Genomic DNA, 15,204 nt, shown 5'->3' on the forward strand with positions numbered 1-15,204 from the left:
TGTCCACCCTCATAATACCTGTGGGGAGGCTCCATGTGTTACCCACAGCACTAATTATAAAGCAAACGTTTCTCACCTTTTCACTTCTGTTTTCCTTTGGTATCATCCCTCTGTTTATTTTTCATTATCAGGGTAGCTACTTTAATCTTCCCCCCAAAACAAGTTTGGACAGAGATGATTTGTTTTATCATTGAAAGTTTGAATTCTAATGATACACCCATCATCAGGTTATGTGAAGCAACAAAGCATGACAAGTACAGAAGTACAGAAGTCCCCACATTCCTTTTTTCACACACACAGTCTTATATTGCTAAACATCACAAGAATTCAGAAGATAAATAAATAACAGTGTGTTATCTTACCTACACTTTTGCATAACTTATTTAGATTTCAGCAGCACTCCAAATTCAAAATGTATATTGTAAATAAGTAAAGGTTTCAGTAAAAATGGAAACCAATTCATCAACAACTTTTATATTACAGTTTTTCTCAATTGTTGTACTAACACTTGTACTTGAGACACACTGATCACTCCCTGTAACCACAACCACATTTCTCACTTTACAGTCTGATTGCTGTTCTAAACTCAAACCGACATACATGTTCCCCAGAGTATTAATCCTATACTGAGTGACTTTGGTGTTCTCCTGACTTTTCATCAGGTCAAAATTTCAATTGGTCCAGTACTTCGGTTTATGACCAAACCTGCCAGACTAATGCCATTCCCATCACCCTCATCTGTACTATAATTGTGCTAATAAGGAAATGTTAACACACTAAATTGAGATGGTGAACACGGTAAACATTATACCTGCTAAACATCAGCATTGTCATTGTGAGCATGTTTACATGCTGAAGTTTGCATTTAGCTTAAAGCACTGCTGTGTCTAAGAACAGCCTCACAACACCACTGATGGATGTAAACTCTTGGTCTTGTTAAACAGCCTTTGCTTGAGCTAAAGTCAAGAGAATTTTTTATGCAACTAGATCAACAGCAAAAAACAGTAGGTAGATGCAACATCTCAACCGCCCAAGAACTGAGCCCACTGGGGACAATGTACATTGGCATTTGTTGGTTTCAGCATAAAAGGTAAAAATGGATTAAAGAAACTTTATTTAGACAGAGTACAAACAAAAAAACAGCACAAAAACAGTTGAAAAAGATATTCTTGTAAAAGGATTAAAGTATGTATTACATTTACTAAGGTAAACTTTTCCACACTAAGAAATAAATATCTTGTTTAACTATAGCTTTATATTAGTATAACAGTATGAAGATGGTTAGTCAGTTGCTCTCACTCAAACACACACATACACACACACACATCTGTATTCAAAATTAGTATAAGCACGCATAACTAAAGCATATGTTTGTGGCATTTTCTCCAAAAACAATTGATCAAAGTGTAACTTATAGGTGAACTGTGGGAAAACATTTCTCTGAAAACACAAAACATTCGCAGTCGAGTGATGCCCACCAAAAATTCTCTATTCAAAACAATGTTTTTTCTGTTGCAAGAATAAATGATGCTCCACATGTGTTATAGTAGGACACTAATATTTTTCTTCTTTACATCTCTCTTTTAACTTTTATCTTCACTTCCTCCTTCCCCTTTTTATTTCTTGGTCTCCTCGATCTGCTCCACCTCACTGGATTCATCCACCACTTTGCCGTTGACCATCGTCTGAGTCACCACCTTCACAATCTTCCTGGTGCGAACATCAGGCTCCTCTGCACAGAATGAGATGAGATTAAATGCGATGAGATGAAATGGAAGAGGAAATAAGGGAAGAGAAAAAAGTAATTATTTGGAATAAGATGTGGTGAAATGATTATAGATTAATGAGTTGAGCAAAGATGAAATGAGTTTAAACGGGATCACATGAGATTTACATAGGTGAGAAGGTAAGCTACAATAAGAAGAGATGATACAAGATGAGATGGAAGAGAAGTTAGATGACATGCGATGAGAAGAGAAGAGAAGAACATAAAACAATTTGAAGTGAGACAAAATGTCAAATAACATATGAGATGAGTCAATTTAATCTTATATTCCTTTGTAATTTAGTTATATAAATATTGGTTAATGTCATGTGTATGTCTATGTACTGTACTAAATGAGATGACATGTCTTGACAGCTTCGGGTGAAGGACAAACCGCTTTAACTATTCAGCTTTGCTGTCTCACGAAGGACTCTTAGAGACATCATGGTTTATGACTCTGTGTTGTCTTTACTCTTCTAATGATGCGAGACAAAGATGAACCGTTTTCAAAACACTTTGTCAGTCCAGCAGGGTGAGTCAGTCAGATTAAGATGCAGTTACCACATCGGGATAAATGGTTTCACACCCACATTTGTTGCTGTAGGACCTGAACTGTTAACGGTGTTTGCATTGTTTTATGGTTAATAAAACAATCATTAGTACTGGGCCACCTGGGTGTGTGCAACAGAATATATGTCTGCATCTGTCTTTCAGCCTCACTACAATGCTTTCTCAAATTCACATCTGATCCATATAAGGAATGGCTATTATGCAACAGATGTTAAATGAACATTCGCAGCTGCTCAACTTATCTCCTCTGTCATTACAGCATGAGACATGCTTTACCTCCCTGATGTTTCCAGATTGTGATAAAATGCATTTAATATGAATTAACTCTCTGCCGTGCTAATGTACTATTGTATAATACGGTGCTTGGATGTCATTCTGTTGTTCTGTAGCGGTGACTTTGCTTTCTTTTAATCTGTTAAAATCAAAAGCCAAGTACTCACTTTTTGGTGGAGGAGGAACTTCCTTGACTCTGAGGGACAGAAAGGAAACATGTTGGAATTAGCTTTGAATTGACCTGAAAACAACATGAACAGATGTAATTAAAGTAATAGTTCCGCATTTTGTCAAATGTGCTTTCTTGCCAAGAGTCAGATGAGAAGATCGATACCACTCTCATATCTGTAACAGTTAATATGAGGCTTGAACCAGCAGCTGGTTAGCTTAGCTTAGCATAAAGACTGGAAACAGGGGGAAACAGCTAACCTGGCTCTGTCCAAAGGTAACAAAACCTGCCTTCCAGCACCTCAGAAACTCACAGTTGTTTAATCTGTACATTTGTTATCTATGGATAGAGCCAAGCAACCTGTTCTCCCTGCTTACAGCCTATATGCTAAGCTGAGCTAACAGACAGGTGCCTGTAGCAGACAGATATGACCGTGGTATTAATTTTATCATCAACTCTAATTTAAGTCCACTTTGGTTGATGTGTCTTGAGAAATAGCACTATACAACTACTATACATTGTTAAACTTATTTCAGTTTGTGACAACTTCTTAATCTTATTTTCATAGTTTTGCCCATCACTTCTATCGATTATGAAAACAGCATTCTCACCAAAGTAATAGCTGATATTTGGGAACACAGTCACATAGCCACAACGAAGTATTGTGTTGTAATGACGTATTCACATGAATGTGGAAAAACCAGGGCCTTGCACTGCGTGGGGATTTGTTTAAAACCTGTATGATCTTCTAATTGCTTGTGTGCTTGTGCTTGTCAGACATAATTTTAGTGATACTGCTGTGTTAAGAGCTCAGCAATTAACTTAATGAGTACAAAGTTATTATAACTGATAGGAATTATGGCCAAAACTATAAAAATAAGACTCATGTTGTAATAAACCAGAATTTAAACATTTGCATTAATTCCTTTTTTATTCCTCCTATTTTCTGACGAGAACTCACATTTCCTCTCCCTCCAGCAGGCGCCTATAGGTGGCGATCTCCATTTCTAGGTTCTGCTTGATGCGGAGGAGCTGCTCGTACTCGGTCTTGGTGCGCTGCATGTCCAGTCTGAGCTGGGAGAGGTCGTCCTCAAGCTGGTTCAGGGTGGCCTGCAGCCGCTCCATCTCAGCAGAGTATTTTTGACCCGTCTCACCCAGGTTACCTTCCAGCGCTGCTATCTGAGGAGAGAAAGGGAAAATAATAAGAGAGATGACCTGCCATATCTGCATACCTGGGTCTAATATTACCATTGTGTGCTTTTAAAGAACTGAATTGAATGAGCATTGTCCAATTCAAAAAATTTCCCAAAATGCTTCATAATTCTGTAATTCCATACCTTTACCCATCTACAGTGTCCGTACTGACTGTATGGCAACCAGTGTGCACTAATGTTATGCTTCAGGTTGGCTGATATTCAAAGTTCAGCCTCCTCACATTTCCTCAAAAGTTGTTTGTCAGTAGAAATCGAACTTCACTGTTTCCTGATTATGAAATCCCTTCTAAAACATTATCTACGAATACTTACAAACTGACAAGACAAAACAAAAACAAACATTCCCTGCTCAGACAAGATTTTCCATCGCACCACCGATACTCACCCGCATGGCCCACAGTTAAGCAACCATATTTGCTTTGTCCTTGCCTAACTTTTCTCCATGGGAGAACATGTTTACTGTCAACACAGGATTACAAGAGAGGAAAAATAAAATGATTTTCCCAGACGGTGATACAGCAGTGTGGAGGAGTAAAAAAACTGGTCTAACTGAGACTGAATCTGAACCCTCTGTAAGGATATTACGAGTTGTCATTCGACAAATCCCTTATACAACTGGTATTTCTTTTAAACAATACCATAACTTATCATGGCTTTGTAAAAAGGTAATACTCATAACCATGTTTTAAAATCATGGTTGTAGTGTTTGCACAGGTTTATGCGCATTAGAGTTTGTTTGCACAGCTCCAAATGTTGAAATATGACTTGCATGGGTATTTTTAAACCAAAACACAATCATGTCAGGTAGCATATTCTTCAGTTTTCTATTGTGAACATCAAACTTTTTCATTCTTATGGAGCCAAATGGTATATGAAGTCACATATTTCCTTTGTATGTGGACTTGGAGACACCACTTTCATCAAATTTTATCGTACTGTGCGTAGAATAAAATCCTCCTCTCGTGCATGTTGGTTCATAGGATATGTTTTGGTCTACTTGTCAGAGCTCACCTGTTTGTGCAGACCCTCCAGCTCCACCTCCAGGGTCTGCAGGAAGCGCTGCCTCTCGATCAGCTCGCTCTGAGCTCCTCTCAGAGCCTCGTTGCTCTCCTTCACCTCGTTCTGCACCATCTCCAGCTGGACAGGACACAAAATGATAACAGGAACGGACACTCACATTAAATACATGCAAGATGAATTTAACGATTGTATGTTTGCCCTCACTTAGTCCACTATTTCTCCTTTGATTATAATATTTATTTTTAACTTTATGTAGGCCATTGTACATAAACATAGATACATTGTGGATTAGACTGTAAGGTGTTACTGACAAATAGTCGATCGACAAAAGAATTCAGAAACCTTTTCGATTAAAAACAAAACAAACACTTGCCAAATATTCTTGGCTTCCTTGGCCTTTTGGTAGTTGTGATGGGCATATTTTTCCCTATTTTTGGACATACACACACTAAACAATTAATTAAAATAAATATCAGCAGGTGAATTGCTAATGAAAATAATTGTCAATTGTCATTTCAATGAATAAGTTCATTAAGGAAAGACATAGCAGTTTCTCCCCACACCTTCTTGCGGTACCACAGCTCTGCTTGTTCCTTGTTCTTCTTGACAATCCCCTCATACTGGGAACGCAGATCAGACAGAATGGTGCCCAGCTCCGGCCCGCTGGGACCAGAGTCCACCTCCACATTCACCTCATCTTTGGCAATACGAGACTTCATCTGCTCCAGTTCCTGCAGGGGAAGAAGTACTTAATACTTCTATGGTTATTTTTGAATGAAAAGAACATTATGCTTGCATTGTGTCGTCTCTAAATACACTTGACTTAAAGTTGTACCGACTGTGTGAACAGGCGACATATGGAACCAAGAACTGTTTTGTGAATCCTACACTGCAGGGTGGCAGACAGGATGTGAGGGCAGCTTCATAATTTAGATGTTCTCCATCAATAGTTGATGGGGCAGAGCTCACCTTACCCCTGGCTTTTCAACTCACATGCACACCCACACACACACATTAAACTCTATAATTTACTTGGTGCTCACGGGATCACTTTCACTCTCTCCTCTCTGCGACATTGTGTTATGTCACATGCGATATGTTTCATTGTGATGTGCTTGATTTATATTTATACATAATTTTCCAGCCTTTGGTGGACAACAAAGTGCAATAATATACTTTATTTTATGCACAATGATTGGATCCACGCGTGGGAAGGGGAAGAATGAGATAAAACAGTGTGATCCAGTTTCCGAGCTAAGCCCCAGAGATGCTACTTTTCTATTTTAGTAGGAGGAAAGTCTATATTTTCAACATAAAGGACTGACATAGATTTCAAAGAGGAGGGCAGACAAAGAGGCATTTAGAATTCTAAATGAGCCAGTTTAAAAGACCAAACCACCATCTAACCACTTTCCTCACACTGGAAACATGTAGTCAAATAAGACAAAGAAGCAAAGGTAAGATGATACATGTGATGTATTCCAGGATTCACAAAAGCCATAGTAATCCAGTCTCATTTGATGAAATTCATTCTCAATATCTGCAATGTGTATGATGGTCTGGAACTTCAGCTTTCTTTGCACCACAACCCTAACCCTACCCCTAACCCTACCCCTAACCCATTATTGTAGTGTTCTGTAAGCGGCATCCAATATCTTAAATTACTTGGATCTGCACAGTCATAGTCACATCTACTTTCAGTAAGTAAGAGATCGACCCTTCCTTTGATGAGAGGGGGTAAGTTTATCGTAGTTTCTCATCCCCCAAGAGAACAGTAGTCCGGACGCCTCGGATCAGCTGATTGGACAGAAAGATTACGTTTGGGAAACCAGATCTACCTGCTCCTTTTGTCTGTAGTAACCAGAGGGCTGCCTCTCTGAGTTTCCCCCACCCTACATGTTTTTTTCCTGTCAGCTTAGGGTCTAAAAAGACCTCGAGTCCACCAAATTGGGTCAATCCGGTATCAAACAACTTGTTGTTTGTTAGGGCAGGTTGGAGAATAAGAGAGAGGGCCAAAATGAAAGTGAGCTGAAGCAAATGTCGAGTAATGGAGAAGGCAAAGTAAATGTGATAAACGTGTATCAAAAGACCTGCATACCATACTAATGTGGGCGGAGAGAAAAGGAGAAGGGATAAGAAGAAAGCGAGTACAGACAGACTTACTTCCTCATGGTTTTTCTTGAGGAAGTAAAGCTCCTCTTTCAGGCTGTCCAGGTCTCCCCTCAGAGAGGCGATGATCTGTTCGTGGTCAGTCTTGGCCTTTTTCAGAGCAACACAGTCCCGCTCCACAGACTGACACATCACCAGCTCCGTCTCCCACCTAGCACAGTCAGAGAAATAGCAAAGAAAAGCAGAAAAACAGAATACCTGGAGTTTATTCTTTCTTCTATAATCTTTTTGATTTCAGTAGAAAATGGCTGATAAGGTTACATTGATACACACATGTCATGACATCTCATTGCATAATATTCATTCAAAATTCTAAATACTCAAAAATTCTAAATACTCAAAATGTGCTCAGGAAGACTTTACAGGGAAATGATATGATGATTTTCCAATAACTATCAGAATTTGCATTAAATATCTCAGTTAGGACTTTCAGTTGATCAAGAATTACACTAAAATATATATAACACTTTATTAGTCATTTAATTCTGCCATGCTGTAGAATCATAAATGCTGCTACTGCATGAAGCAGACTTACTGAGACCTTAAGAAAAGACATGGATTAAACTCTACAGGGCTCAATAAGTCATGTCAAAAAAAGCGAGATAACAAGCAGATGTTTCAGTTTTTTAATCCTCATACTGCAATCATTAATCACTCACTTGATTCTGAAGTCATCAGCAGCCAGTTTAGCATTATCAATCTCTAACATGAGACGAGCATTTTCCAAGGTCTTCTTCCTCACCTGACAAATAGTAATGCGGGGAAACAATGTTACAATAGACTCTCATTGAAGTCAGTCTTCACACTGAAGTCTACCGTGTTTAAACATTATGTTTGTACTGCATTTGCTTTGCTGATAGCAAAGGCAGAGTCTTTCTACATTATAGCGCAGTTGTTAATGGCACAAAAGACACATGAACATTTGAATCCTTGTCCAATTAGGTAATACATTCCAACTTCATTAAACTGTAACTTCTTCTGTTTGGTCATAATATGCAGGAATAATCATTAACTTCACTCCGGCTTTGTTTTGAACAAGTTAACATAAAGATCAAGTACTGGTTCAGATTCTGCCTCTGGTGAATCTACTGACGCAGCTCCTGCTAAAAGACACAGCACATGCCGACATTTGCATGAATGTTTTGTCTATGTAAAATAAGCCAAGTCATCATAACCTTGGGCTTTGTAGATTGACACAAAAATTCAAAACTTGCCATCCAGCTGTTAAAGTGGACCGATCTTTATATTGTATGCCTGGCATGGTTGCATGTTCTTTCATGCCTACCTCTTGCTCAACAGCATGAGCTTGGGCCATCATGGAATCAAGGTCATGACCTTTGGGAATGCGGTCTATCATCAGCTGCTTGATCTTCATCTCAAGGTCAGCATTGGAGCGCTCCAGTGAACGCACCTGGAGGAAGTGAAAGTAGGAAAAAAATGATCAAATGTTTCAGCTTGCTTCTAATAGTGTCATTTCCTTGTCTGCATGGTGCAAATAGAGATAAGCCCATCACATATTTGGCTGCTGACCAATAATGTGATACTGTTTCATATGTCAGACCTTGTCCAGGTAGTTGGCCAGACGGCTGTTGAGACTCTGCATGGCTTCCTTGTCGTTGGTGCTGTTGCCATGCACTCCGTTAAGTTGCAGGCTCATTGGCCCGTTGAGGTCCTGGCTGATAGAGGCTGAGCGGCCCAGCGGGCTGGCTGAGGCGAAAGACACCGAAGCACGGGAGCGTGCACGCCCAGTTTCCATCAGAGAACGACTGGAAAAGGAGGGCTGACGGCTCATGGAGTAACTCCTCACCGACATGCTGGAGGCCATAATGGGTGGCTGTAAGGCAGGGGGACACAAAAAGCAACACATAGACACTGAGAATTAGACTTGTAAAGACAAAATGAAGGCAAGACATGAAGAGAGAAACAGAACAAGAACACAATCACACATGTTACATCCATCATGGCTCCTAAGGGTTCATCTCTCTGAAGAGAGAGTAGATAGATGTTCAAATTACAGATGTCATAAGGAAAATGCATAACTTCAAATGCCGGACTGTTTGACCTATTGCAGTCATTTAAAGCTACTGTTACATGAGATCTGTCTGTAGAAAAGCTCTTCTGTGGCTCTTAAGCAAATGAGTTTTATTCTAGCATTTGGCCAAACTTAAATACAAGTAGGGCCTTATATTCAAGCCCACTGAAGGCCCCCTTAAGATGATGAAAGGAGTATACCTACGGCTGGCTAATGGTTTTTCAAACTAACCATCTGCATGGAAGAGATGACTTTAGGGTTAGAGCCACTTCAGTCTGTCCATCTCTGCATCGTTCAAATGCAACTTCAACAGAAGTCAGTGGGAAATCAAAATGCAAATGAGTATAGCTCAACCCCGGGTGGAAGACAAGCCTCTCACCAGGACTGAGGACACTCTCATGTAGCCTGTTACTATGATAATAAGATGCATTCAAGAAGAGACAAATAAAGGAAAAAACTGAGGAGATGAAAAGTGGCTCCAAAAAATAGAAACCTTCCTATAAGGTTTAGACTACAAGAGATGGCTTTAAATGTTACTAAATAATTAAAATGTATGTTTCTGTTTATATTCAGTTCATAATGCTAAGAACATTTTTTACTGTTACTTTGTTTATTCCCTACCTTTTTAACCTCATTTGACATTAAGCTAACAGGTGTTTACATTCCCTCCTGGACTTCAAGTGTGACTGGTTGGCGTTTGGATGTTTGAACATTGTACCGGACAGTGTATCTTTGTGTGTGTGTGTGTGTGTGTGTGTAAGTGTGTAAGTCAGTGAATGAGTGAGTGTTTCGCGCATGCTTGCTTTTGTGTGTTTGCGACCAAGAGAACCTCTCTGTCTCCCTGTCATTTGATCCTTGCAACACCGTTCCCACAACACTACAAAGGACCAAGCAGGAGACAGACGGTCCTTGTTCAGATGGAAGATAGAGCTTGGGAAAATGATCGGCCAAATATTCCTAGTGAATTCCAGTGACACAAGGAGACACTTTGTTCAGCAGGAAATGGACCTCCATTTCATTTTTTTCACGATTTTAAAAATCGTCGTGCCATTATCTGACAAATTGTGTTGACAACTTTGAATGAAAGTGAACAAGAAAATAAGATTAATGTGCTTTTCCATAATCTCATCTATTAAACTTCATAAAAGAAAAAGATTGAATTGTTGAAAATCATTTAAATCATCAATTCTAATACATGGAATAGCTAAAAAAATTGTTTTAAAAAAACTCACCAGGGTTTTCTTCAGCTAGAGGCACAGTGGGATCCAGGAGAATCTAGGAGGCTCTGTGCTGCTGAGCTCCAGGTGTGCTTATATGCAGGTGTACAGGAAGTGGGAGGAGCTAGCTCTGAACACTTGCGTGCTGCGCCTGTAGTTAGGTTAGGGAGTCTTGCAATGAAAGTTTAACATACCTTTCCGTTTCACCTGCAGTTACAAAGTAGGCATTACAGGTCTGTACTACAACAACACGTTTTGACAAAAAAAAAAAAATTAGAAGAGGAATAATTATTATATCGTATTGGGGACAAATTCAATTTTACGTTATCAAAACATTTTTCCAGTTTGATAAATTCTCCTTGAACTTGTACTTAACAAGCTATTTCTTGTCTAACCTTCTTCCATTTGTTCTGATGTCTAAAATACAACATGTTTTAAGACAGGGAATATTTAATATTAATTTGAGTCTGATATGGTTTATCCTCCAAAAAATAGTTCTATTGTGAGGATAAATTCATTTAAAAGTCAAGTAAATTTTATTGATATAGCCAATATCACAGATCACAGTTTCCCCTCAAGGGACTACAATCTGAACAGCATACAACATTCTCTGAAAAACAAACATAATTGTGTGCACTGGAGTTTCCACATCACATGGTTGCAAATTGCTTATTTGGAACAGGATAGACTCGAAACTAGTTGAGATTTCACAAAGTCATGCTCATATTAACATTTCTGAAACTGAAAAAGATTTAAGGTAAACACAGGCAAAACTTTCCCCCTCAGCAGATTAATGTGAACACAGCTTTCTAGTGTAAACCTCTGCACAAACATCATTCTTCACAATGAACATGAAACATCCAAGTGAAGTAACAACAAGCTAAACATGTTTTTGAGTGGAGGGGGACTTTAAACATTGGGGCAGAGCAACAAACTCTAAACAGAACATTGACATGTTATAACCTCATCATGCTGATATAGTGAACATGTTAAGGTGACCAGATTTCTGAAATGAAAACCGGGGACATTTTTGGTTTGGTGGTCAGTATGTTGTAAAAATATATCTTATTATTTAAGACGTAAAAAAAGGAAGACAACACCGTTTTTATAATCTGTCAAATTTAACCCTCATGAATATAATCAAGTCATTTCAGAGCAGAAATAACATTTCAGTCAGTAAGTAGAAGCTGCAATCACTGTCTGGCAAGCAGAATACTGCATTTTACGTGTTGTTTTGGCCATTCGACGGTATTATAAGAGGTAAAAAGTACTATGTGAGTTAGAATCTGTCAAATATAACTCGTCTGAATGAAATCAAGTCATTTTGAGGCAAATAAGTCAATAAGTAGAATCTGCAGTCACTCTCTGGAAGTGGAATACTGCATGTTATGGGTTGCATTGGCCATTAAAGGTATTTCAACAGGTAAAAATGACTGGATTGGTTGGTACACAGCAAGTTAAATAATGTAGTCATGAGGATAAATGCAAAAGAGATCATGGTTTTATTCTATATATAACTCAACAGTAAGTCATGTTAATTATTGGCTACAGTCTGTTTTCCATGTATAAACAAGGATATTAGACATACGCCTACCAAACACATAATCCATCGGCAACAACAGCCTTGTATTATTGCCTATAATCATGTGAATGTTGTGCCTGGTTACGTTAAAAAATAAAACTGCAAACACTTATTTGGCGACATTTGTGATTTTTCCATTAAAAGAAACGTTAAAGTATCACGAAGACACACCTTTGCTAATACCACGGACATAAAGTGGTGTTTATTTGCATCTACATCTTTAACATACTGCACGGCAATCTGCTTTCCAGTCTTTCCGGCCACGTACAATCTGATTTCAGGTCTGTTAACACCTTATACAATCTATGATTAACACAGTTAAAAACGGGGACAGCTCCAGACGGGGACAGGCCACCAAAACCTGGGACTGTCCCCGGAAAACGGGGACCTCTGGCCACCCTAATGTTACCAAACAACTTCCCATTAGCACATCCAGCAGATATGGAACAACATTAGCATTCATTTAGAGTCGTGTTACTGGCCACCTGGTGAATGTTAGTTCAATATTTACTTTGCTTTTAGCTCTGTTTTTGGTCTCCACCAACTCCTGAGGGAATGTGGGTGAAGAGAAAAGGAGATTAGCGTAGTCAACCATTTAGCTGCTAAATAGTCAAATTCGTTCCCCAGCTAGTTGCCGTCTGTGTGCCGTTTGGTGCTGTGCAGGTAGCATCTTTTTCACTGAAAACTGCCAGCTTTCAACGACAACTGTATAACAGTGGGCTAAATCCAAATCCAAAATGATGAGGTAAAAGAGGCTAAAATGCTCTGTAGACCTGAGGGGAACAGAACAGTTGAGTTTCTGTGGGTTCACTGCTATGAGAAACTCAACACATTTAATTTTTTAGTTAATATAGAAAAATAGATTAATGCAGCTTTAAAATATTTTTTAAAATACAATACTTGCATACCAACATATTCTCTCAACATTCAGTCAGTGATGGTGACAGTACTTCCACCTAGCAGCATTACTGATCACGGTAAAGCATACCTTCTCATGTATCTGTGCTATTAAATATCTCATTATCATTACCATCCCTTTACTGTTTGTACCTGGGTGGGTGGAGCTCTGGTGGAGCCCAGTTCTCTGGAGTCATCTTCTTGTAACCTGATCCTCTTTCTACCTGTTGGAGATAAAATATTTAACAAGTCACCCAGAGAAAAAAAACCTGCTTCGAAACAAACATGGTTTGGGGTGTGTGTGTGTACACATACACCTTCTCGTGCTTACACAGCCCATAGCCTGAAGAGCAGGACTGCTACTGTAGTGTACTCACTCTAACTATAGCTTTTGTGAACTTTGTTCATGCAAAGTCTTATAGAAACATAGAGGGACATGTGATATAAAAAATGTGTGGGTGAAGCATGTATTATCATATTCAAATTCAAATGAGATGAAAATACGCCATGCGTTTTTAAGCCCTACAAATGTCTCTATGTCTCTAAGTGTGCAAAAAGTGAATAACTATATTATTATGATATTAGTTTATCTTTGTCCCTGCATTTTACAAGATGCAACATTAGTAAGAAATCAGAGTGGCCCTCCAAAGACACAAATAATCCTCTCAATACTCTGGCCTCAGTTGAACATTTTACATTTCAGGGAAACACTATAGGGATCATGCAGTGATTATATTTATTATCATAATATAGCTACATATCACTGTTGTGTTGCTCTGATGAAGCCTAAGAAGTAAAAAAAAATGTTTATAATGAGGCGATAGTATTAAGAAAGAAGTTTTTGGACTGCTGCAGGTCCAATCTGATATATTTATGTGACTTAGGCAGTGAATCTCTTTCACCTTAAATAAGGATAATTTATTTGTATTGCACTTAAAACCAACATTACAGACGTCTATGAAGATTCTCAGTCATCCAGGCCATAGTTATCCAACGAAGGTTAAAGTCAAGGGCAACTGGACTTGGTTGAAGATACTGGAAGACGTTTCGTCCCTCATCCAAGGGACTTCTTCAGTTCTGACTGACTGGCAGGGAAACTCAAGCTATTTAACCTCAGTGGGGTCGTTTGCCAAGATTGGTGATACTGCTGGTTCTCAGTGTTCCTGGTTGCTGTAACGACTATCTATCTCCACTATGAGGCGAATGCTGGTAAATACAAGTGAAGTGCACAACAAAACAGGTATCAGTACTCTCCAAAAGAGGGCAGCAACAAGCTATACTACTGTTGTGCTTGCTATGGTTTGGTTATCCCAAACACAGTCTAAATGGACTTTTTCAGTTAAATCAAAATGTAATTTCAAATGGGTTTGTGTTTGAGTAAGAGTAAAAATTAAAATAAATATATTCTTTCAACCTCTTTATATATGGTATTGTCTTTTAATTTCCATGTTAAGTAGTTTTAAAGTTGGAAAACCATCTTAATCTACATTATTTGCTTGTTTCAGCTCCTCATTGAAGATAAATTATGTTTATACTTATTTAAACCCAAGACTCCATGTTTCTTAATGGCTGCACCAAGATGTCTTGTACATAATTTTATACACATTTCCCCCAAACCACATTTATTTCCTGACATGTTCGGTATCTTTGGAAACATTAGGGTCTCTACCAGACTTTAAAATAAAGTTCTGTACATTTGAAACAGTGTTTGGCTGCACAGCATACGTTTGTAAGAACTTATCCACTGACAGGCTGCTGCATGTTAAGGTGTTAAAAACAAAGAGGCACGTAAGCTTAAAAACAATGCGTGCCAGCAGTTTGCACCAAAAATACAACTAAATATGAGCTGCCCATCCCTACATGAGATCAATCATGATCCAGATGAACCTTAATCAACCTTTCACTTTCTCGTCTCTTCTCTTTCTCACTCTCTCTCCTTCAGTCAGTGGATCTGAATGGTTCTTAAAAAAATAAACAGGTGATTAGACTGGCAGGATGTCAGGATACTACTCATGACCCCACTTGACCCCACATGACCTCTGTCACAAGTGATCATGTGACTACACCAGCACCGTACTAACACTGTGCTGACGACATCCAGGTCAGGTCATCACTTTCATAATATTACAACGTATTAAACCACACAGACAGAAAATGTTATGGTTTATTTGAATGATGAAAAGTAAGTGTGAATCGGAAATTTACTGAAATCAGCGTGACAGCTTGGGACATGGCTGCAGCATAAACACAAAATCATAAATAAGCACTCAGTTCGGAGAAAAATTCTGTTCTGTAA

General features: G+C 38.7%; 1 protein-coding gene across 2 annotated transcripts; it reads right to left on the bottom strand.

Annotated features, from left to right (window-relative positions):
- Positions 1-1,096: 1,096 nt before the first annotated feature.
- On the bottom strand, positions 1,097-10,599 carry si:ch211-243g18.2 (uncharacterized protein LOC559906 homolog). Of its 2 annotated transcripts, XM_038733771.1 has the most exons (11): positions 10,445-10,599; positions 8,742-9,014; positions 8,466-8,591; positions 7,840-7,922; positions 7,175-7,331; positions 5,575-5,742; positions 5,385-5,438; positions 5,003-5,128; positions 3,739-3,956; positions 2,776-2,804; positions 1,097-1,732 (listed from the first exon to the last, which is right to left on the bottom strand). In XM_038733771.1, exons 2-11 carry the CDS (start codon positions 9,003-9,005, stop codon positions 1,617-1,619), a joined length of 1,341 nt encoding a protein of 446 aa, XP_038589699.1. In that variant the 5' UTR covers positions 9,006-9,014; positions 10,445-10,599; the 3' UTR covers positions 1,097-1,616. The 2 variants fall into 2 exon arrangements, with proteins under 2 accessions (XP_038589699.1, XP_038589700.1); XM_038733772.1 differs by lacking the exon at positions 5,385-5,438 and having other exon boundaries at positions 10,445-10,580.
- Positions 10,600-15,204: the final 4,605 nt, after the last annotated feature.

This window comes from Micropterus salmoides, unplaced genomic scaffold (genome assembly GCF_014851395.1).
Source record: "Micropterus salmoides isolate LMB-PRFRI ecotype aquatic unplaced genomic scaffold, ASM1485139v1 Ms_hic_scaffold_20, whole genome shotgun sequence".
Taxonomy (NCBI): domain Eukaryota; kingdom Metazoa; phylum Chordata; class Actinopteri; order Centrarchiformes; family Centrarchidae; genus Micropterus; species Micropterus salmoides.

Excerpts from the sequence above, each read along its gene's own strand:
- si:ch211-243g18.2 (XM_038733771.1), bottom strand. The coding sequence starts at position 9,005 with ATGGCCTCCAGCATGTCGGTGAGGAGTTACTCCATGAGCCGTCAGCCC. Across the intron at positions 8,592-8,741 it reads TGGCCAACTACCTGGACAAG|GTGCGTTCACTGGAGCGCTC; the intron begins GTCTGACATATG and ends CACTTCCTCCAG. Across the intron at positions 5,743-7,174 it reads TCAAGAAAAACCATGAGGAA|GAACTGGAGCAGATGAAGTC; the intron begins GTAAGTCTGTCT and ends CTTCCCCTGCAG.